Raw genomic sequence first — 23,272 nt, 5'->3', positions numbered from 1 at the left:
AAGGAGCCCGCTGATAGGACAGACTTGAAGTGTGGCGCTCCAGAGCGCCAGCTGTCCGTCTCCATGGGTCTTGGCTCCGCGTCTCCGTGCCCGGCGCCTTCGTCCTCGGGTCAGGTCAGGTGCGCGTCTCCACCCTGCACCCTCACCGTCCGGTCAGGTCAGGTGCGCGTCCGTGCCCAGCAGGCAGTGAAATCTCCTAATAATGTCTCCAAGAGCGGAAAGCAGAAAGCATCGCTCCCTCAGAAGGCGGGTCATTAACTGGGGCACCTCGACTGCGCACGCCCACGTGGAGATAAGCTGGAGACCGTCGTTACCGACTACCAGACACCCGGCCCGCACCCCGCAGGCCACGCTGACAGTTTTAGCCTCTCGGAGCCTCCAACGTGTTTGGTTTTGGTTTTCTTTTGGTAAAAGCAGGATGCTAAGAATTCGTTACCGCGTCTCCCTGCCCAGAGGGCGAAATAATTCTGTACAAATGTATGTTGAATAAGTGGGGATAAAAACTGAAACCAAATAAGGGGGAGGCACTTGGGAAACTGGTAAATGTTACGGAACTCAACCTATTAATCCAAGAGTTAATTCCGCAAACACTCGTGACTAACCACTCTGGGCCAGTAGCTGGAGATACAGAGTCAGGGGAGACCCCAGGTGTAAGCTGGGAGGAAAGACGGACACGTGAACAACCGTGTCACTTACAACGTGACAAGACCAGGCCTGGATCTCCTTGTGGTGCAGCTTCTAGAAGAGGGCGTTTGAAGGGTATATTCGTTACGATACCGTGGGCTGTAACCGCGGCAGTGACGACGACGAAATCCAAGCTTTCAAGGACTTGACGTTACGAAAGACTTCTTACTCATTTAATAGCCAATCGCAGGTGCCCCTGGCTGTGGGAAAAGGAGTTGGCATGAGGCAGTGAGGAGACGGACAAGTTCTGCTCCATGTTTGGAGACCAAAAAAGGCCCTGCATCTTCAACACGTTGTGCCTTCTTGCATCTCCGCAGCCGATGGGGGAATAGGGAGATGTGGGGTGGCACTCATTGCTTTCCCTTGTATTTCACTGGTTGGGACCAGTCCCGTGGCCCCATCTAGGCCCCAGAGGGTCATAAACGCAGTTGCTGGCCAGGCCGACTTTCTCCAAACACGGCCGAAACCTACAGAAAGAAGGCGTGAGTCTTTGATGGGCAGCAAGCCCACTGTACTCCAGAGGGCTTCTTGGAGGAGGTAGGCTTAGTGCAGAGCTTTGAAGGATGAATTGGAGTTAGAAACTCCGGATACTGACCTGCATTCCAGCCGGAGGGAGCTATTTGTGACAATAATCATGAGGAGATTTGTGAGAGATTTAGAATCATCTTTGTCCGTTGAAGAGCTTCCAGAAGTTTCATATTTGACCAGTGTTATGATCCGCCTGTGTGGGACGAAAACCTATAAACCCAGTTCTGGGTGAAGAGTGATGACTTCAGCTTTCTTGCTGGGAGACTCGTCTGGGTGTGGGGTTGAATCGTGAGTTATCTGAGGTCTGGACAGAGCCCGGTGGGTACTGGGCGTGCTCCGTCCAGGGGCCCTGAGCGCAGTGAGCTGACCATGACCTTGGGGCCGGGAACGAGCCGGCCGAGTTGCAGCGCTTGAGGGGTCTTGAGCAGCAGGGACAGCAGGTGGGGCGAGTCTGACCAAAGGGTCAGCGTAATGACTGGTCTCTGTGAACCTTGGCTTCTTCGTCTGTGAGACGTGGTTCACGTGGTTGTTGGGGAACAATAATGAGCAGACGAGGGGAGATCCAAACGAGTAAGTAGTGTAGACAGAGGCACTTGTAAGAGACTAGATGCTGTGCGTATTAGCCCATTAATTAACCTGCACTTCCCTTCCGTGGCGCTGGATGGATACTTGCTCTGGACAAGACGTTGAGCTACAAGGTAATGAAGGGCAGTGAACACGAGGCGACGAGCGAGAGCATGTGTTCTGTAGGCCGGGGACCGTGCTCAGCCGAATGGCCCGGGAAAAGCATCCTTTTGAGAGGACTGGCTGGTGGTCATGTGACGATTGCGGCCCTGTGTCTTCCGAATCGCTCTTGAATTAGCTCCCTCCTCCCCAGTCCTAGAGGCATCCCCATAGTTCATACCCTCCTGTCTGTCTCGTGGAATAGATATTGCAGGAAAATCTCCGAAATGGTCATCTTGCCTCTAGCTCTGTGTGCTCATTGGCTCCTTCCTTCATTCAACACCTACTGAGCTGCACCACTCATGGGGCCTTGGGCGTGTGGCAGCGAATTCCACCAAAGCGTCGGTCTCCCCACACGGCCGCTCTCTCCCACCGACGCAAGAAAGCGGAACCCCGAGCATGGCACAACAACACCGTCCACCCCCCGGACTCGACCCGTCTCCCCAGCCTCATGGCTGGGAGCCCCTTTCTCTGTGTGACAGTCTCCTCGTACTCTGCACATGCTTTGCTCTTGAAGTGCTGAAAAGGGCTCCAGGATCGAGACTGGGTATGAACTCCGGTTTGGAGAAGTCACTTAGGCTCAGTTAACTTACTTGTAAGTAGGAAATACAAACGGGCCTTGACCTCTAGCGTAAAAAGCCACTGATGTAGAAACGTAAGCTGATTAGCACCACATCCTAGATAAGTTGGTGTGTGTTTGGTCACAAGCAACAGAGAACCTGACCACAGAGTTTTAAACAAGTAAATGTTTACAGACTGAATGTAGTTTTTGATGTGGCTTCAGTGGCTCAAAGAGACAGGACTGAATTTCTCGACCCTTCCCTCGTGCTGGTCACCTCACGCTCAGAGGGTGGCTGCGGTGGTCCCAGACCTCGCATCTACATCCCAGGTGGAGAGAAAGGGAGAGGGGCGGTGCCTGCCGGGTCCCTCCTGTTTCCATCAGGAAGGCACCGCTTGCCTGGACTGCACACGGCAGAATTCCCATTAGGTCATCTGGTCTGAGAGCGGATCACGCGGCCTTCTCCAGGCGCCAGGGCGGTCGGGGACTTGGAGAAGGTTGAAACAAGTGGAGATCGGGGCTGGGCTCGCTGTACTCCAAACGCATCTGGAGGTCCGCCGACGGAGAAGAGGCCATCGTTGCCTGGAGTGACCGAGCGGTGTCGGCAGACCTTTTCCCCCCCGAATCGCTGCCGCGTGCGAACGAACGCCCCGAGCGTTTGCAGGTGGTGAGTCGTGAGGGCTCAGCACCGTCCCGCCAACTTTGTCTCGTGTTGTGTTCTTTCTTCAACCTCGGTGTAACTCCTCAAGGACACACAGAGACCCACGAACTGGCCGCCCCGGGGCTAAACCGCCCCTCTGCCTACCTCTGTTGTCTTAAGTTTGTCATTATTCCAGGCGAGGGGGCCCCGGTTCTGCCGGGCTCACGTGGTGGCCACGTGCGCTGCACAGAGGGTCGCGTCCAAACCTCGGAACCCTTCCGTCACCTACACGCGTGCGAGTGCAGGGCGCGGAGTGAGTGTGCCCTGGCAAACGGTAGAGCGAGGTCGTGCGCACCGAAGGTGATGTGACCGCAGAGCCTGTGCGTCTGGTGGGGACCCACACCCAGATGGATGCCTCTGTGTGAAGGCCAGCCTGTTCAGGGCCTCCGGGGGTCCCGTCCCCGTCCCCACGGCCTCCGGGCTCAGAGTCTAGCCTCCCCTGGCTCTGTGGCAGCTGCCCCTGGATGGACTCCTTCCAGCCTTACGTAGGCACCTCCTGGGGTCCCCTGGTGAAGCCGAGGCGTGACGTCCAGGGACCCTCTGGGCACACACGTGCAGCCGGGAAGTGGGAGGAGTGGATGCCTCCCGGGGCAGACCCCCCCCAGCCAGCGGGGGCCGCAGCCCCTGGCCACCTCCTGCACACTTCCTCCCCGCAGGCGGAGGTCCAGACTCTCGGTCGCCGGACGGCTTTGTGGGAGGCGGTCTCGTGAGGTCCAGCAGTCAGTCTTCCTTCATACCGGGCAGTGGCCAGCTCGGCAAAGACCCCCACAGGCCGTGGCGGCCCTTTCCTCTCTGCCTCATTCCTCCGTTTCCCCACGCCGTCTTCCTCGATCACCAAGTGTCAGCACATAAATGTTTGTAATTTCAGCTCGGCTTTCCGCACGGCCCAGGCTGAGACCGTGCGTGACGCTGTTCCACTATTTGGGATGATTTCCTTTGTCTAAAAACGTCCCCGCGGTGAGAGTCCTGAGTCGGAACATAGAAGTATGCTCACAGCTTTGAGAACTTTATCACAGACTGCGAATCAGCCCACCCCCGGCCCTCGGCTGACGCCATGGAGGAGTGTCTCCATGTCTCTGAGTCAGACTGTCCTTCCTCATCACGGAGCCAGGAGTGGAGCCAAGGCCCTGCTGGCAGTGAGTACGGAGAAGGCTGCAGACAGGAACGCGTGTGGCCACGACATTTCTACAACCGGAACCGCTGCGGTGTTAACGGATGGGGACGCGTGGGCTTCGCCGAAAGGGACGTTCGCCACTTGGGTGCACGTCTCCAAGGGAAAGAAAACCCAGGCACATGGGCTTTACGGGGTGCGGCCCCTGTAATTGCTCTAATTACCTGTGAGCTAATTAGGGACCAGTACGTGGCCAGGGGTGAGATTCTCATCCCTCAAAGTGTGCACTTCCAGCGAGGGGTCACGATCTGTGCGTCACAAGGTGAGCGTTCCCTGCTGACTTCCTCTCCTCGAGTGCGCGCTGGGCTCACCCCGGGGCCGCCGCCCTCAGGAGTCATTGGGCAGAGCCCAGAGAAGCCAGGAAGAGGGCGCAGGCTGCTGGAGCCCATGGACGGGTCTGCAGTCGAGCGCACCCCGGAAATGAGTCTTTGGGGGGAGATGGAATTTGGACGGCTCTTTGCAAGAGCTGCTTTTGAGTCTGCTCGTCACAGTAACAGGCTTTCCGGAAGAACCCAGACACCAGCCACCTCCCCGAGTCAGAAGGCCATTGTCCGGGCCCTGAGAAGAGCCCAGGAGAGCCTTCCGGTTGCCCGGGTGGGCCCGTCATGTGAGTGGAACACTAGACACAGCGGCACAGGCGGGGGTCCCCGTGGCCACCAGCCACTTGGTTCCTCTCTGCTTCTCCGCGGACTTTCACCCTGCGTGTCTGAGGTTTCTCCGGTGTCCCCAACGGACGGAAGTCTCCGTCCTCAACCTTCTCACTTCATGCCAGGGTCGTGCTGTGTTCTCACCTTCCCCAAGAAGTGAGCGAGAGGAGACGGAAAGGTGGCCTCCTTTGCTGGTCAGCTCTGACCGCAGACGGGGGGCTGCAGGACCGGAGGTGCCTGGGGCGGGCTGTGGCCCCGGATGGACGTCGGTGCCCATGGCCCGAGCCGCTGGCCGTGCCAGTCCGCGGCGCCTTGACGTGTGAATTAGAACAGCATGGGTATCGCAGCTGTTCAGAGGTTACTAGACTGCACGGTCTGCGGGGTGGGGTGGGGTGGGGTGGGGCGGGGGTCGAGTTCCTCGTTCTCCTCACTGACTGTGTGGTCTGGTCCTTTTCCTCCTCCTGCGGCCGGAAGGTTAAGATCCAGAAGGAACAGGAGCTATCTGTCCCTGCCATGTTGGTGGCTCCTCGCGGGTGTCCCTGCTCAACAACACATTTACTTTACTCTGAACTTGGCCTCACGACAGCGCATATACCTGATAGCCACGCCAGCTGAGGTTGGATTCCTGTCCCCCCAGGATCAAATGTCCCCAAGTCCCTTCTGCTAACTGCCTGGAAGCCAGTTGTTTCCGAGTAGGTTGACATCAGAATTGAAATCGGTTTGCTCTGATCATTTGCTGAGCAAACCCCCTCCCTGTCCGCCTCCAGCCCCGAAATCTGGCCACGAGCCCCCTGCCTTCGCCTTCCCTGGCTGGGTAACAAATCAGCACGAACTTAGCAGCTTGAAGCAACGCTTCCTCCCCGTTCGTCATCTGACGGGCTCATAGTTTGAAGCCCAGGCAAGGTCAGCCGCTCGTCTGGCGGAAATCTCGGTGCCTGCGGCCTGCGCTCTGACCTGGAGGTTCTGGACGCAAGTCCACTCCCAGGCTCTTGGGGTGGCTGGCAGAATTCAGTCCTGAATGGTTGTATGACTGAGGTCCTGCTTGCCTGCTGACTGTTCGCTGGAGTTCTCAGCTTCTAGAAGCTTCCCCTGTCCCCCGACTTGTGGCCCCTTTGTCTATAAAGGCTGCAGCGATGCCACAAATCCTTCTCGTGCTCCAGACCTCTTGGACTTTCCCCTCTACCTCCAGAAGAGTTAATACCAACTCTTCTCTGGGGCGCCTGGGTGGCGCAGTCGGTTAAGCGTCCGACTTCAGCCAGGTCACGATCTCGCGGTCCGTGAGTTCGAGCCCCGCGTCGGGCTCTGGGCTGATGGCTCGGAGCCTGGAGCCTGTTTCCGATTCTGTGTCTCCCTCTCTCTCTGCCCCTCGCCCGTTCATGCTCTGTCTCTCTCTGTCCCAAAAATAAATACCAACTCTTCTCAGACTCTTCCAAAAAATAGAAGAGGAGAGAAAACTCTTCCAAAGTAATTTCCCAGGCCAGCTTTGTCTTTATCCCCAAACCAGACAAGGATGCCACAAGGAAAGAAAACACCATACATGTACCCTACACAAAAATAAAGTAAAAATGGATCAAAGACTTGAATGTGAGACCTGAAGCCATAAAACTCTCAGGAGAGAACATCAGTGGCAGAGCTCCTTGACATTGGTCTTGGTGAGGATTTGACCTGATTTGACAACAAAAGTAAAGATAACTGAGTGGGACCACCTCAAACCAAGCAGCTTCTGCATCAACAAAACGAAAAGGCAGTTTATGGAATGAGAGAAGATATTTGCAAATCACGTATCTGATAAGGGGTTAGTCTCCAAAATACATAAAGAGCTCGTACAACTTGATAGCAAAACGAAACCGCAAACAATCCAACTAAAAAATGGACGGAGGCCTGGAACAGACACTTCTCCAAAGCAGACATCCAGAGGCCAACCGACACGTGAGAAGACGCCCAACACCACTCATCATCAGAGAAATACACGTCAGAACTACAAAGAGTTACCACCTCCCATTTGTCAGAACGGCTAGAATCAAAAACACAAGAAACACGTGTTGGCAAGAATGTGGAGAGAAGGGAACCCTCTTGCACTGTTGCTGGGCATGCACACTGCTGCAGCCGCTCTGGAAGACAGTGTGGAGGCTCCTCCTCAGAAAGTGAAATAGGACTACCCAACGACCCAGCAACTGCCCTGTTGTGTACTTATCTGAAGAAGGCAAAAATAGTAACTCAAAAAGATATCTGCCCCCCCCCCCAATGTTCACAGAAGCATTATTTACGATACACAAGACATGGAAAGAACCTGAACACCCACTGACAGCTGAACGGATGAAGACGATGTGACACAGATGCCATATGGTCTCACTCATGGGTGGAATCTAACAACAACGCCACACAAAAACAAAAAAACCAAACCCAAATACGAGTGGAATCGATGTGGAATTTAGGAACCACATGCGAAGTAACCGCTTGAGCTAAAGCCGACCCTAAATGTGGAATTTAAAACAAGCAAACAAACAAACAAACCGTAGATACAAGCTCACAGATACGGAGAACAGACTGGTGGTGGCCAGAGGCAGGGGGCGGGCACGGGCGAAATGGGTGAAGGTGGTCAGAAGGTACAAGCTTGTAGTTATAAGATAACTAAGTCCCGGGACGTAGCATACAGCATGGTGACCGTAGTTAACAATGCTATATTGCGTGTTTGAAAGTTGCGGAGAGAGTGGATCTTAAAAAAGTTCTCATCGCAGGGAACAAGTTCTGTGGCTACGTATGGTGATGGGTGTTGACCAAACACCGTGGTGATCGTTTCACAGTATATACAAGATACCGGATGGTTAGGTTGTACGCCCGATACTAACATGGCGTCATGTGTCAGTTACACGTCAGCAGAAAAGGGTGCATTCTAGTGGGGACCAGTGTCCGTGCCACGTCATAGGGACTGTTTGCAGTAAAGGTGGGCACAGCGTGTAAGGGTGGCAATGAACAAGGATGACCGATTCTGCTTGGGGCAGTGGTGGGAGGTGACTCCGGGGGAGAAGTTTGCCGAGAATTTGGATTTCTGGCTGGATACCAGCTGATGGGCTTCTGCCCGTCCAAATACTACTTGGCAAGTTCCTTTTCCTCCGAGAATCTCGCTTCCTCGTCAGTGTTGCGAGACAGCCTGTCTCACGTCTCTTGCCGTTGGAACTTGAGGTGCTGGGAGCGTGCGTGTGAGTGGGCAGGATGGTCGTGCGGACGGCTGGGGATAACGGGGTAGGAGCGTCTCTAGGGCCGTGTCTTGCCCGCCTTTCACTGTCACCTGGGTTCCTCTGCCCTGCCCAGAGGGAGGCCAGAGATGAGATCTAGACACCAAGCAGGGCCCAACGCAGACGGAATTCGAGCTGGCGTGGGCAACAAGGCCGCGTGATGAGGACTTCCGTGCTCCTAATCCAGGGGCACACATATTCTTCCCGAAACCCTGCGGGCTCCGCTCTCCTCCCTCCAGCTCGGAGCTCCAGACGTCACATGTGCACCAACATCCAGAGAGGGAAACCCCTGTGCCTTCTTTCTCAGAGTCATGGGCCCTCGGGGTTGGTCAACTGGAGGGTGGGGGAGGACCCTGTGTACGGGACGTCACCCCGGGGTCCCCACGCATTCGTCGGTAAGAGCACGGAGCGCCAGGACTGACTGGGACTGGTCTACACACGGGGGAGTGGTGAGGACTCCCGGCCCCTCCCCTCGGGACACAGGGCACTGGGCCTGGGGAGCAGCGGTCAAGCCCGCTTTGCTGGGGCACCGGTGACAGTCACTGTTGCGTGGCTGTCTGGGTAGCAGAGTGGGGTGTGTGGGAGGGCCCTGCAGAGGCACAGGTCAGCCCAGGGCAGTGATGATGGTGACACTAGGGACATCGAGGCTGTCGGTCAGCGTCTGAAAGCCGCCCAGCAGTGAGTACGTGCAGCTCAGAGGCCACGTGAGCAAATCCTGTATAAACGGGCTGTGCCCTTGGAATAAAACATAGGTATGTGACACTCACTTAAAAATGTCATGTCTCTTTAAATCCAACCTTCCTTTTTTCCCAGGCAAAATAAACAAATCGAGTGCAAGGCTCCGTTCCGCAGGCTGGGGCTCGGCGCCCCTGGCTCAGCCTCGTTCCGGAGGTGCAGGAATTCATAATTGGCGTCCCCTTGTCACCAAGGCACCTTAGTGGCATTTTAGAAACTGTTTGTGGTGCGAGCAACGTTGATGGAAACCAGACTGAAAAAAGTTAAGCCATGCTCCAACCATATAAGGAATCAGCTGTTCTTGGTTGTTGACGTTGTGTCTGAGCTGTTGTCTGTGTGCACACAGAATCCAGTCGCAGGACTGTCCTTATGGTATTGGCACACTGTGACTGTATTCTCTGTCTGTTGTGCTTTTTTTTTTAATGTTTATTTATTTTTGAGACAGAGAGAGAGAGAGCATGAGCGGAGGAGGGTAGAGAGAGAGACGGACGCACAGAATCTGAAGCAGGCTCCAGGCTCTGAACTGTCAGCACAGAGCCCGATGCGGGGCTCGAACTCACGGACCGTGAGATCATGACGTGAGCTGAAGTCGGATGCTTTAACTGACTGAGCCACCCAGGCGCCCCTCTATTGTGCTTTTTAAGGGCTGTTGGGTTTCTTTCTTTTTAAGTGTATTTATTTTGAGAGGGAGACGGTGAGCAGGGGAGGGGCAGAAAGAGGAGAGAGAATCCCAAGCAGGCTCCACACTGTCAGCACAGAGCCCAGCCCGGTGCTCGAACCCACGAACCCCGAGATCATGACCTGAGCCGAAATCAAGAGTGGGACGCTTACCCAGCTGAGCCACCCAGGCGCCCCCAGTGGCTTTGGGCTTTCTGCCCTCGCTCTCCCCTCCCCTACCCAGATCTGGAATCGATTCGAAGTCAAGTTTCCCCTGCTCCTGCTTTGTTTTTGGGTAAGGGGTTGCCGCCGTTAGGCGAAGGAAGGCAGGCTGTCGGGACGCAGCAGGAATTGTGCGTCTCCAGGGAAGGCCGCCTTCTTCTGCAGAATTTGTTCGCCTTAATGATCTCGCTGCTTTCATTGTCCAAACATTTTCCCGACTCTCTTATCTGAGAGCCTGGGAATTGTGCGGTCTGGAGACCGAGGCAGAGTGAAGCCTCATTAGAGCTTTGTCTTAAAATAGGGCAGCGCAGACCCAGGGTGCGGAGGTAAGCCCCGGGCAGCACGGGGTCGCCGTGGCCCCGTGGCCCGGCCTTGTCCTCCCTCCTGGGAGGACGCGGGTGCTGTGTCCTCACGCTCCTTCACCCTGAGCTCAGACAGAGACTCGGGGCCACGGTCCTCGGGCCGTGAGCGGCCAGCAGCAGCTGCGGTCCACCTGCTGTGTCCGGGTCGGGGGCAGAAGTGCAGGGAGCCTGCAGGGGAGCGTGTTGTGACTTCCCTCCGCGGCCCAGCCGCCGGAGGCTCCCAGAGGCCGAGCCCTGGGGAGACCTGGCGGAAGATGTGAATTCCAGCAGGTGTGAGCCGACTCACCTGTGGGATGTCCCGGGAGGGACCGAGGGCAGCACAGCCCTGGGGAACTGACGCCAACAGCTCGTCACCTTGAACACAGTGGGACCCGCCGCCTCCTCCGTATGAACGAGACCTACCTAAGGGCTCCTGTTCCCACAGCCCCCACAGCAGGGCTCCCCCGTCTCAGGGCTGCGGCCCTCCTCACAGCACATCGCTGCTGCCCAGAACCGCCGTGGCCCCGAGCAGGCCGAGGCACGCTCCGGTCCTACGGGTGGGGCCGAGGTGTATGTGTGAGCTGTCTGCGGCCGCCCAGCCATGAGGATGTCTGGGCCGTCCTTGCCGTCATTGTCACAGTGAAGGACAGATGAAGCTTGCTTGCAAGAATGATCATGTTTAATTTTATTTTTTTCGATGGAACGAGAAAAGATATTTGCAAACGACATATCGGATAAAGGGTTAGTATCCAACACCGATAAAGAACTTATCAAACTCAACATCTAAAAAAACCAAATAATCCAGTGAAGAAATGGGCAAAAGACATGAATAGACACTTCTCCAAGGAAGACATCCAGATGGCCAACCGACCCATGAAAAAATGCTCAACTTCACTCATCATCAGGGAAATACAAGTCAAAACCACAACGAGATACCGCCTCACGACCCTGTCAGAATGGCGAACGTTAACAACTCAGTCAACCGCAGATGTTGGCGAGGATGCAGAGAAAGAGGATCCCTTTTGCATTGTTGGTGGGAATGCAAGCTGGTGCAGCCACTTTGGAAAACAGTATGGAGGTTCCTCAAAAAACTAAAAATAGAAGTACCCTACGACCCAGCAATTGCACGACTAGGCATTTACCCACGGGATACAGGTGTGCTCTTTCAGAGGGACACGTGCACCCCAGTGTTTATAGCAGCACTTTCCACAATAGCCAAAGTACGAAAAGAGCCCAAATGCCCATCGATGGATGAACGGCTAAAGAAGATGTGGTATGTATATACAATGGAGTATTACTCGGCAATCAAAAAGAATGAAATCTTGCCATTTGCAACTATGTGGATGGAACTGGAGGGGATTATGCTAAGCGAAATTAGTCAGAGAAAGACAAAAATCATACGACTTCACTCATACGAGGACTTTGAGAGACAAAAAAGATGAACATAAGGGAAGGGAAACAAAAATAAAAACAGGGAGGGGGACAAAACAGAAGAGACTCATAAATACGGAGAACAAACTGAGGGTTACTGAAGGGGTGCTGGGAAGGGGGATGGGCTAGTCAGGTGATGGGCACTGAGGAGGGTACCTGTTGGGATGAGCACTGGGTGTTACATGGAAGTGATGAGTCACCGATTCTGCTCTTGAAGCCAGGACGACCCTGTGTGCTAACTACCTTGAGAATAGAAAACATTTACAGTTAGTTTATTTATTTATGGGTAGAATCCCAAGGAGACCCTGTTGTCAGCGCAGAGCCCGATGCAGGGCTGGAACTCATGAACTCACGAGAACATGGCCTGAGCCCAAATCAGGAGTCGGTCACTTAACGCAACGAAACCACCCAGGCGCCCCAAGAATGACCATGTTTTAAAGTTTACAGACGAAACTCGAGCACAGAAACGTTCTATACGCAGCCTGCCCCAAGGGCCGATTGCGGGAGGAGCTGGGGGTCTGCTGACGGGCTGCGGGTGGGATGCTCTGTGCCAACAGCACCTTCTCGTCCCATCACCGTGTACGGTGACTGCTGCCTGCTCTGGAGGGGACGTTGAGGCTCCTGCCTCCGAGGGCTCGGGGACGGGGCGGTGGCCCAGTGGTCCCTCTGACTCCTCCTGAGCTAGGCCCTGGCCTGGACCCGCGTTCTGGCCTCCCTTGTTGAGTGATGACAGCATCCGGTTCCTTCCTGAAATGCCCTTTCAAACCAAGCTTCCCTTCTTCCCAGGCTGGTCTCCTGTCGGGGACGTCTGTCCGTCGGAAGCACTGCCTCGGCCCCGCTTCTCTCGAACCATCCACCTTGATGCTTGTTCCCGGGAACCCCCGTGTTAGTGGAGAAAGTCTGGTCTGAAGCATCTGGAAGGCAGGATGGTGCCATCGAAGGGTGGGCGTGTGACCTCAGAGGGTCTGTGACCACTCTAAGAATGGAGAGGACCCCGTGGCCGTGACGGTGTCAGGCAGGAGTGGCTGCGGCACGCGGGGAACCCCCACCTCCTGCTAACGTTCCCGCTCTCCTCGTCACCACGGACGTTGTGATGGGCTCGACGGGGTCTTTGGTGGCTCCGTGTCTGCTCCGTGGACGCCGTGGACGGACCTTCACACCGCAGGGCTCCACCCTGTGTCACGGAGCGCACTGTGGACGGTCAGCAGCCTGTCTCCGTGACACTTCGGACAGCATGCTGGGTTTGGGCGTCGTCACCGGTCAGGGGGGTCCGGGTTCGCTGTGGAGATAAGTGGGCCCTAGATCTCAGCTGCTTGCGGCCGCAGGGCTTGCGCGGGGTGCTCATCCCGCCCGGAGGCTCCACACCTTCCCCGAGCGTCATCCAGGAACGGAGGCTGGCGGGGGCTTCACGGCCACCTGCGGTCAGCCGCCGCGGGGGGAGGGAAAAGGGAACGCGTGAGTTGCGCACTGGGGTGCCGCGTGTTTGCGCTGGGCGGCTTTTGTTCGCTGTGGGGGTGGGAGTGACCGAGCGTCACGGCCTGGGTGGACTGCGAGTGCACAACTCGATGCATTTGGGGCCCGTGTGTCTCGTGCCACCGGCTCCCCAGGGCCTCCCTCCCCTGCCCTGCCTTCCGTCACTCGTGGTTCGCACGGCTGAGAGTATTTTCTGAAGGAGGTTGTAGCGTGCCCCTCTTCGGGGGGCCTCGTTCACACAGACCACCGTCTGCGGGAATCACCCGTCCCTGTGTGAATCTCTAGCCCACTCTGTGTCCTTGCCGGGCACCCTGCCCCGTTCACATAGGCCGGATTTGTTTACTCACCTGCTGTGGACATTGGGCTGTTTCTAGCTTTGGACTGTTACAGGCGAAGACGGTAAGAACATGTGGGTGCAGGTTATTGTTTGAGTTTATGTATTTATTTTGATAGGAGAGAGAGAGAGAGAGAGAGAGAGAGAGAGAGAGAGAGAGAGAGAGAGAGAGAGACAGCATGCTCGAGCCAGGGAGGGGCAGAGAGAGAGGAAGAGAGAGAACCCCAAGCGGGCTCCCAGCCGTCAGCACAGAGCACGACGTGGGGCTCGAACTCACGAACCGTGAGATCACGACCTGAGCAGAAGTCAAGACTCCGTCGCTTAACTGACCGACCCCCCAGGCGCCCACGGATGCAGATGTTTGCAGAGACATAGGTCTGTGTTCACCCTGGGTGCGCAGCTGGGAGTGGAGGTCCCTCACGGTGCTTGTGTCAGTGTGCACCCCCTCCCGCCACCCCCGCCCCTGCAGGTTAGGGGAATTCATTTCCCTTACACCCTCACCAACACTTGCTGTGGTCAGTTTCTGAATCGTAGCCAGTCTAACGGGTGGGTGGTGCTGTCCCCTGTCGCTCTGGTTTGCACCGCATGGCTCATGGCGCTAAGCACGCCCCGTGTGGTTCCCGGCCGTGTCGTGTAGCTGGTGACCTTGGCGGGTACGTCCGCTTGGTAGAGTGACCTACCTCCGATCTTCCCCGGTGAGGCTACCGGCCCAGGACTGTGGACGGAAGCACCCGCTCGCATCCCCACACCGCTCTGTTTGGTCTGAGCCGGCTTAGCCTCTCCTCACACCGGGTGGTGGGGACAGGAGGGCGTAGACACAGGCGGTGAGGAAGCCGGTTCTCAGGGACGATGCAGCGGCACCGGGGGTCCTGCTAACACACAGATCCCGACTCCGTGCGTCTGGGCCCCACGTCCTGTATTTGTCACCAGCTCCAGGTGACGTCTGGAGCTGCCGGTCTGTGGACCACGAGTGGGGAACTCAGAGGGTGACAGCAGGAATGAGGACATCGAGGCAAAGGGCAGTCGTCAGAGAGCAGAAGGGTGGCGAGCATGTCTGCACAGGTAGTGACAGATAGTGACAGGGGCAGAGAGCGGGGGCCTTCCGCTGTGGTCCTCCTGGCGGGGTTCTGCAGGTGGGGGCTCCAGCCGCCTGGCGTGGAGGGACACAGGCACCCGCCCCGGCTGCGATGCCCCCCCACCCCCACCCCGCCTCGGGGCTCGATCCCGCACTTAGCCTGTCTGGGTGCCACTTTCACACCAGGCCAGCCCTTACTGGGTCCTTGTGAGTATTCGGCAGGCCACCACTTGCAGAGGGGCTCGGGCAGGCCTGCCCGGTGGCGGGTCAGCCTCGTGGCAGGTGCTCGTGGTGGCCGTGGGGGTCAAGCCGCAGGGCAGGGCTCCCCAGTACCAGCAGGAGGGGACAGGCGAGTTTGCCACAACCACAGGGAGCAAGGCAGAACCCCTGTTGCGTCTCGGGACGCGAGGGGCACCGGTCCGGGGGATGAGGAGGTGGCCCCGGGGCTGCCTCCGCCATTACCCCGTGGGGTCCGTGCCCACGGAGCCCGTGTCCATGACAGCCTCGCAAGGTCGAGTCGTGGTCGGTGCCCGGTCCCCACGCTTCACCTCCGGGACCCACGGCGGCCAGGGGCCTCTCGTCTGGGTTCACGGGGTCAGCCAGGCGAAAGCGGATCACGGAAGCCGATGGACACTCGGCAGTACTTATGTTATTTGGCCTCGGGAAGGCCCCCCCCGCCCCCCACGGCCGGAGACCCTCTCTGCCCCGCGATCCCTCGTGTCACAGGGCTGGCCTCTGGGAGGGCCCGCCCAGGCAGCCGCAGCGGGGGCCTCGGTGCCCCGTCATCTTCCCGCCGGCCGTCTCTATGGCAGGCCTCCTCCTCCCCTTCCCCCTCGTTCCTTCTGGACTCAGGACCCTCCCAGCTGTCCACGACAGGACCCCACTCAGTTCTGTGAAAAGAATCAGGTACGTTCACATCCCACTTAACAGGAACATGCCCTCACTGTCGAGCCTCGTCTCCTGATCGCTTCATCCTGTGAGCCTGAAGCTTGGTCCCCATTAAACGGCCAGCCCCTGTCCCCCCGCCACCTCCTTTCTGGCCTCGGCCCCCCATCTTCCCACCTGGGAACCCCGCGGGGGCGAGAGAACGTCTCTCCCGAGGCCGTATGTTAATCCCCTGTACCTGGGGTGAGGGGCCCGCCTGCGAGAGCAGCACAGCAGACCGGCCGACAAAGCGCTGTTCCTGATGACGCCCTTGACCTGCTCACCAGAACTGGGTCTCACGACCTCCAGACGTGCCCTTCACTGCCCCGGCCTCTGTCTGTGTCACTGCTTCCAGGGAGCACATGATACCTGCCGTAGGGCGTAAACGCAATAAAACCTCACCCTAGGAAAAGACGGGAAACAACAGGCTGTGATCACTAGTCCTGCCACGGGAAAATGCAATTTCCTCCTCGGACAGTGGAGTCGTTCATCAATCAATCATATTGGCCACCCTCCATTTTGTTCTCTGTGAAGATCTCTCCTGTCCACCGAGGAACAGATTCAGCTGCTGTGTTTTTTTTGTTTTTTTGTTTTTGGCCTGGAATGCAGATGTGATGGCTGGGGTTGCGGCAGTTATTTTGGGTTCATGAGGAATGGCCAAGAACATCTGAGATTTTTAGCCCTCGGATCTTAAATCTGCTGGATCAGTGTCACCAAACCATCTACCTCCAGCCTTCTTGTTATATAAGGAAAAACATTAAATAAATACTAAGTTTCCTCTGAATCTGTGCTTCATCTTTTTTTATTTCTGCGTCTGAGCCACAGGCCTTGATGTTTTGCGTTATAGTTTCCCTCAGATGTGGCCTTGTGTCAACATGAAGCTCAGAACATGAATCTCTTCAACATGAAGAACAGACCCGGGAACTCCATCCCCTGAATGGGACCCCCCATCAGTATCTGTCTCCGGCTCCATCCAGGGCCCAGTCTTACCCTCCGCCGTGTTTCCTCTTCACTCCCAGGAAGCTTGTGATACCTTTATCTTGGGGTGGAGAATTTGGATTTGTCAGAAGAACCTTTCTAGACACAGCCAGGGCCCATAAAATGCCCAACAGTGGTTTCAGAACCAAGTATGACAAGTTGCACTTAAGTTCCACTTAAATAGAAACGCATTTTTCATTCATAGCCAAATTAAAAGGCTTCGGGATCTGTGAGTAATCTTGGGCTGCTCTCCCCGCCCCCCCCTTAACTGTCAGTCTCCTAATTTAACCATCTGGAATTCTTTTTAAAGTGCCACCCTATTCAGCATTTGGGAACGAGGGGCCCGACTCTAAATGGAAAAAAATCTACATTTCATTGCAGAGGGAGAACTCGACGCCAATGTCCTATTCGACAGAGACCGCAGCAACCTGTATGCCTCGTGGACGGCAGAGGGGAGCTTCGGAAAATTCATTCCACGTGTGACGGGAGACCCCCAACTGTGGGAATGGACGCGAGAACTGGAAGATGCACTCCCCAAAGACCTGGGCGCCTGCTGCTGTCTCCCTCTGACGTCCGCGGCACGAGGCTTTGTCACGTGCGGCCACGGCCTGGCTGACACGGAGCGCCAGTGCCCAGACGCTGCGAAGGTACTTGTCGTCTCCCTGTGGCTCCAGTGTGACCGTCTGTCCTGTCTTTTCATTTCCTGCATCAGCAACCCCCCCGCCCCCCACCGCCCCCGGCGGGTCTGGGCTGCCTCTCCCCGCGTCCTCACAAGCACCAGGGGAGGCAATGGTTAGTGCAGCTGACGGGTGACCAGCTCCAGTGGGGCGCAGACCTGACCTTCCTGGCCCCCTGGTCTTGGGGCAGGACCCGACAGCTAGTTCTGGCCCGTGAGCGGGAGTGAGTACGTCGTTCCTGGGTTGGGGCGTTGAATAGCCTGTGTGTGACTTTCTAGAATCCCCCGCTGAAGTAATTATGGAAGCAGAAGTGAATTTGGAGCCCCCCCATAGGCTCAGACCCCCGAGTGGCTGGAGGGACCAGAATGTCCCTGCCCACCTGCAAAGTCATGGAGTAGGAGGGAGAAATAAGTCCGTTTTGAGCCTGAGGTTGGTAAGCCACGGCCTGCAGTCCAAATCTGGCTCGCTACCTGTTCTTTAAATGAGGTTTGCCTTGGGGTGCCTGGGTGGCGCAGTCGGTTAAGCGTCCGACTTCAGCCAGGTCACGATCTTGCGGTCCGTGAGTTCGAGCCCCGCGTCAGGCTCTGGGCTGATGGCTCGGAGCCTGGAGCCTGTTTCCGATTCTGTGTCTCCCTCTCTCTCTGCCCCTCCCCCGTTCATGCTCTGTCTCTCTCTGTCCCAAAAATAAATAAACGTTGAAAAAAAAAATAATAACTGAGGTTTGCCTGGGTCACAGCTTGCCCGCTCGTTCGTGGGTTATCTGTGGCTGCTGTTTTGCTGCAATGACAGAGTTGAAGAGCTGTGACAGAGACCCTGTGGGTCACAAAGCCTCACGTATTTCCCATCTGGCCGTTTACGTAGAGAGTTGATCAGCCGTGTTTTCAGCCACTGCCTTTTTGTGACTGGTTCTTACCACAGCCTAACCAGCCTCTCCTGATGGCTTACTGAGCACAGTCTTTAAAGCTTGTTAATCTCATGGGCCAAAAAAAAAAAAAAAAATAGGGTTACGTTATGTTTAATTTACAATTCTTTGATTATTCCTGGAGTCCCACCATTTTCCATTTGTTCAGTGGCCGTATTTCTCTTTTGACTGTTGATACGCGTTGCCATTTTTTTCGTGAAGGGCTGAGTGATTTTCCTCTTGATCTGGTTGAGTTCTCAAAGGAGGGAGGGTATCAATCGTGTGTAGCTTACATTTGATTTATTCTACCGAGTCTCAGTTGAGGACAGAAATAGTCCCTTCCCTCGAGAAGTTGGATGAATACTCAGTTATATTTGCTTTAGTCTTTGCATTGGATTTAAAAGCGTATTTTAATCCAGCAGCAGTCTTAGCACAAGGGAGAGGGTAAGGGACGGGGTGGGATGCTTGTCTCCAACTATTTGTGGCTCAGCTTCCCCTCACCCATCGTGTTTGCGACGCTTACCTCTTGTGGTTTGACAAGTTCTTCTGTATTGAAATGGCCCATGTTCAGGCTGGTTTTTCTGTCGCGCGGATTATCCTGATTACTGTCGCCACACGCTTTCCTCGTAGTTTCACGGTTTACACGCGAAAAAGCCGGCGTGAAGGTCTCGCGTGCGCGCGCAGTCGACCGTACAGAGAGGGCTGTCGCCACAGCGAGGCAGCACCCGTCGTAGAAACAGCCCGGGAGGCAAGAGAAACTCTGAGACGTTAGCGGTTTTACAGTTTTCTCTGTCTTTCCAGTTCCGGCCGTTTTCACAATCTTCTCATATGCACAGTAATGGAAAACTAGTTTGTTTTATGGGAAAAATCGCACCCCAGGATGGAACCTCGCTCTCCGAGTGCCTTCGCCTGCCCGCGCTGTTGACTGCCGTCGTGAGGGTTCCGCCTGCGTCTGGAACGCTCCTGCCTTTTAATTTCTCCGCGGCCGTTTTCTGTCTTGCCAGGAGCTGCCGCGGTCACCTCCTCAGCTACTCACACAAAGACCCTTACATCCTTCTGCTAGTTTTTCAGGACTCGGTCTCTGTTGAGATTTAGATCAGTTCTGGTGAAAGCCTGACTCCCGCGGGGAAGCCACGGGAGGCCGGCCGCGGGAGACAGGAACCGGGGGCTTCCAGAATTCCGGGCCCACATCCCCGCCCGCCCGCCCGCCCGCCCCACCTACCATGTTCTCTTCTCCTCCGCCTTTGTGTGCCCCCCACCGGCCTCCCCACCACGCTGGCTGCCACACCAGAGACTGGAATCCCACTCCCCGCTGACCGCCCTCACCGTTAGCACCGCCGGGCTCGTGCGCCCCCCGGGGGCCCCCGTCCGCCCCTGGTGCATGCCTTTGCCGTCACTCGTTTGCGTTTAGCGGATCTCCTCCTCTCTGGTCTAAAACACTCCTCTAGCGTCCCAGGGCCTTCCTTCTAGAACACAGAGCTCAGATCAGGCAGGGTGTTTGCCCAAAACGCCTACTGTTGATTTCGCTGCCCCGACACCCGTCCTGCTCTCACTGCACAGTGTCTGTGTCTCATACTCTTGGTACCTGAGCCTCAGCATTTCCCAGAGCGGGAGCTCGTCACGCCCAGAGCTGCTCTTTGTTCCATCACGAGGGCCCTCCTGCATCCCCAGCATCTGTGTCTCCACAGCCCCCCCCCTTGTGACCAGCCGTGTGTGCTCTGTAGTTTGCTTTGCCTCTTTTCTTTCTTTGTTCATTTGTTTCTTAAAGTCCACATATGAGCGAAGTCCTGTGATATTTGTCTTTCTCTGACTAATTTCACTTAGCATAATCCCCTCCAGTTCCATTCGCGTAGTTGCAAATGGCAGGATTCCATTCTTTTTGATTGCCGAGTAATATTCTATTGTATATATACCACATCTTCTTTTGTTTTTTCAACTTTTTTTTTAATTTATTTTTGGGACAGAGAGAGACAGAGCATGAACGGGGGAGGGGCAGAGAGAGAGGGAGACACAGAATCGGAAACAGGCTCCAGGCTCTGAGCCATCAGCCCAGAGCCAGACGCGGGGCTCGAACTCACGGACCGCGAGATCGTGACCTGGCTGAAGTCGGACGCTTAACCGACTGTGCCACCCAGGCGCCCCTACCACATCTTCTTTATCCATCCATCCATCAGTGGACATTTGGGCTCTTTCCATACTTTGGCTATTGTCGATAGTCAGGGTGCATGTGTCCCTTCGAAACAGCACACCTGTATCCCGTGGATAAATGCCTAGCAGTGCTATTGCTGGGTCGTAGGGCAGTTCTATTTTTAGTTTTTTGAGGAACCTCCATACTGTGTTCCAAAGTGGCTGCACCAGCTTGCATTCCCATGTACAGTGCACGAGGGTCCCCCTTTCTCTGCGTCCTCGCCAACAAGAGCTATTCTCCATGGAGCATTTTTATATGTCAGGCGCTGTGCTAAGAGCTTTATATACATTAACGTATGGATTTCTCATAACTCTGTGGGGACGATATTATCTTCATTTTATAGACAAGGACACGAGGTGTAGGAGGCCCAGGTAAATCGCCCGAGCTCTCACGACCCCTGCCAGGTGCGGTTGGGAACCCTGGCCCAACCCTGGCCCGGTGTCTGTGATGCCAGAGCCCACGCTCCTGGCCACTGGGCCGCATTTCCACGCTTTCTTCTCTGACTTGCTCTTTCCGGGTGTCCGTGCCCTGTGCTGACCCAGGCAGACATCCACACCCTGGGTCGTGCTCGTTTGGACCCCTAAACCACGGCACCGACACTGGCCGTGAGGGGCAAGGCGTTTATCCAGAGTAGGAACTAGCACCGGAGGCCCTTGGCGGCCCCTCCTGGCTCCGGACTGGGTGATTTGTACAATGCGTCCTGGACTGCGGCCAGGGACCAGTCAGGGCACCGCGGGAAAACGGAAGCGTGTTTGGGACGTCGTGTGTCAGCTCGGCTCTTTGTCTGGGTTCCTATTTCAAGACGGGAGAGAGGGACAGCTATGCGGTCAGCCCGGGGTCGGAAGGTTCCATGTCCCGGGCCGCGTCCGTGTCTTATGGGGTGGCGTGGGGGGCGGGCTCTTCCTAGATGTTGTGCTTTTCCAAGCTCCGGCTTCAGTGACGTCGCTCTGTCAGCCTGACCCTGACGTTGATGGGAGCGTTTACACCGTGGGAATCAGCACAGTCTATGCAGCACTCAGCAGAACACCACCGGGTAGGATCCACTGGTTCAGTGCGCAGACTCCACCGTCACGAGGCCTGGGTGTGCGTCCCCACAGCAGCACGCACCAGCTGGATGGCTCTCTGAGCCTCCGTTTCCCCGATGGCCAAGACAGGGATCCAAACAGCAGCATCAAGGGCAGGCGTGAGGCTTACGTGAAACGATGCGTGTCCAGGGCTTAGCAGAGCGTCTGCCCCTTGTCAACCCTCAACAAAGGGTGTCGATTATTTAAAAAAAAATTTTTTTTTTACTGTTTACTTTTGAGAGAAAGTGCATACGAGCGGAGGAGGGGCAGAGAGAGAGGGAGACACAGAATCCGAAGCAGGCGCCAGGCTCCGAGCCGTCGGCACAGAACCCGACACGAGGCTCGAACCCAGGAATCGCGAGATCACGACCCGAGCAGGAGTCGGAGGCTCAACCGGCTGAGCGCTGGAGGTGCCCCAGTGGGTGTTGATTATTATCACTAATAAGCGGGATAAGGAAGTGCACAAAAATGGCGAGGTGAGCACGGCCACTAAAATGCCTTTGCGCCCTTGACCGCAATGCACGGTGCCAGCGAGACAGGAGCGAGAACAAGGGTGCGCATTCCGGCAGGACAGACGCGCGTCAGGGGGTCCTGCACGAGCCAGGAGGTAGTCGACGGGCAGGAGGAGGCTGTTCTGGGCAGACAGAAGGAATGGCTCTCAGTCGCCTCTACTCGTGGGTTTCAGAGGCGGAGCCACGGGGCCGTGTCGGATGCGGTCTGAAGTCCACAGACCAGGGCACCAGTCTTCGTTTGGCGCTTCTGTGACCTTGACCTGACCTTTGCAGACCTTTGCTGTCTCCTCTCTGGACTGAAGAGAACCGACTCCTGCTGGGAGAATTACAGCCAGCGCTGCGTGTGGGGATGGCCTCCGGGGAACCGCCGAGCGGCGGCTGTGTCATCAGGGGGCCCGGCCGGGGCCGCAGAGGGCACGTGGAGCCTCGACGTCCGTCCGTCCGGCACGTCCCAGCAGGGGCGCCTCAGCGCTCTTTCGGGAGCCGTGTCTCCTGCTGCAGAGGACCTGGAAATGGGGACGGGGTCCCCGGGGCCGTCCCCGTAGTCGTGTGTCATCCGTATTAACAGGGGACGTCCTCGGCCTTTCTCTGACTTGCCCTTTCCCGGCCTAGCAGGTGTGGTCCTTGTCTTTCCAACGCGGCCGCTCCTTGCTCGTCGTCGTGTCCCTCGGGTGTGGCTGCGTGGGTTCAGCCGGGTGACGCGTGTGCAGACGCCTCTTCTGCCCGCGGACACAGGGGCGCCCCGTGGGGGTACGCGCCCCGACGGCCGTCCTGCCCCCTGGCTGCTGCTTCCTGTTTGTCCGCGCCTCGCGGTGGGAGGTTACTTCCGTCACCCCCTGGGGCGTGGCTTCGAGACCCGCAGTTCAGGGGGGCACAGGGAAGGCACCCCGGCCCCTTCTCCACGCGTCACGTACGGCCGGAGACCCTGAGGAAACTGTCAAAAATGGAAACAGCCCCGGCGGGAGAGAAGCTCCCTGGCACGGATTTGTGGGGCGGGAGAGGCGCACAAGCCCCCTCCGACCTGGGACCCCCGATCTCAGGTGCTCTGTGTCCTTGTGAGCGGGCCCCTCCCTTCGTCCTCCTCCCTGGACAGCGACAGTTCCAGCCGTTCTGGGTCCCTTACTTACAAAAGAACACTTCTTTTTTACTTTACTTTTATTTTATTTTATTTTATTTTATTTTACTTTACTTTTTCCTTTCCTTTCCTTTATTTTTTTTTTATTTTATTTTATTTTACATTACTTTTTACTTTATTTTTTTATTTTTTATTTTATTTTATTTTACATTACTTTTTACTTTATTTTTTTATTTTTTATTTTATTTTATTTTACATTACTTTTTACTTTATTTTTTTATTTTTTTATTTTGTTTTATTTTATTTTATTTTACTTTACTTTTTACTTTAATTTTTATTTTATTCTATTTTATTTTACTTTACTTTTTACTTTATTTTTTTATTTTTTATTTTATTTTATTTTACATTACTTTTTACTTTATTTTTTTATTTTTTAT

General features: G+C 55.8%; 1 protein-coding gene across 2 annotated transcripts in view; it reads left to right on the top strand.

Moving 5' to 3' along the window:
* Window positions 1–17,668, top strand: part of LOC109500452 — a 49,918-nt gene extending 32,250 nt beyond the window's left edge. For both annotated transcript variants that reach the window (XM_023254796.2, XR_002742745.2), the window contains exon 4: window positions 16,800–17,668. In XM_023254796.2, coding sequence (XP_023110564.2) covers window positions 16,800–17,215 — 416 coding nt within the window. In that variant the 3' untranslated portion in view covers window positions 17,216–17,668. The remainder of the gene's footprint in view (window positions 1–16,799) is intronic.
* The last annotated feature ends 5,604 nt before the right edge of the window (window positions 17,669–23,272 follow it).

Source organism: Felis catus, chromosome B3 (genome assembly GCF_018350175.1).
Source record: "Felis catus isolate Fca126 chromosome B3, F.catus_Fca126_mat1.0, whole genome shotgun sequence".
NCBI lineage: Eukaryota > Metazoa > Chordata > Mammalia > Carnivora > Felidae > Felis > Felis catus.
This window is presented reverse-complemented; position numbering and strand designations above follow the sequence as displayed.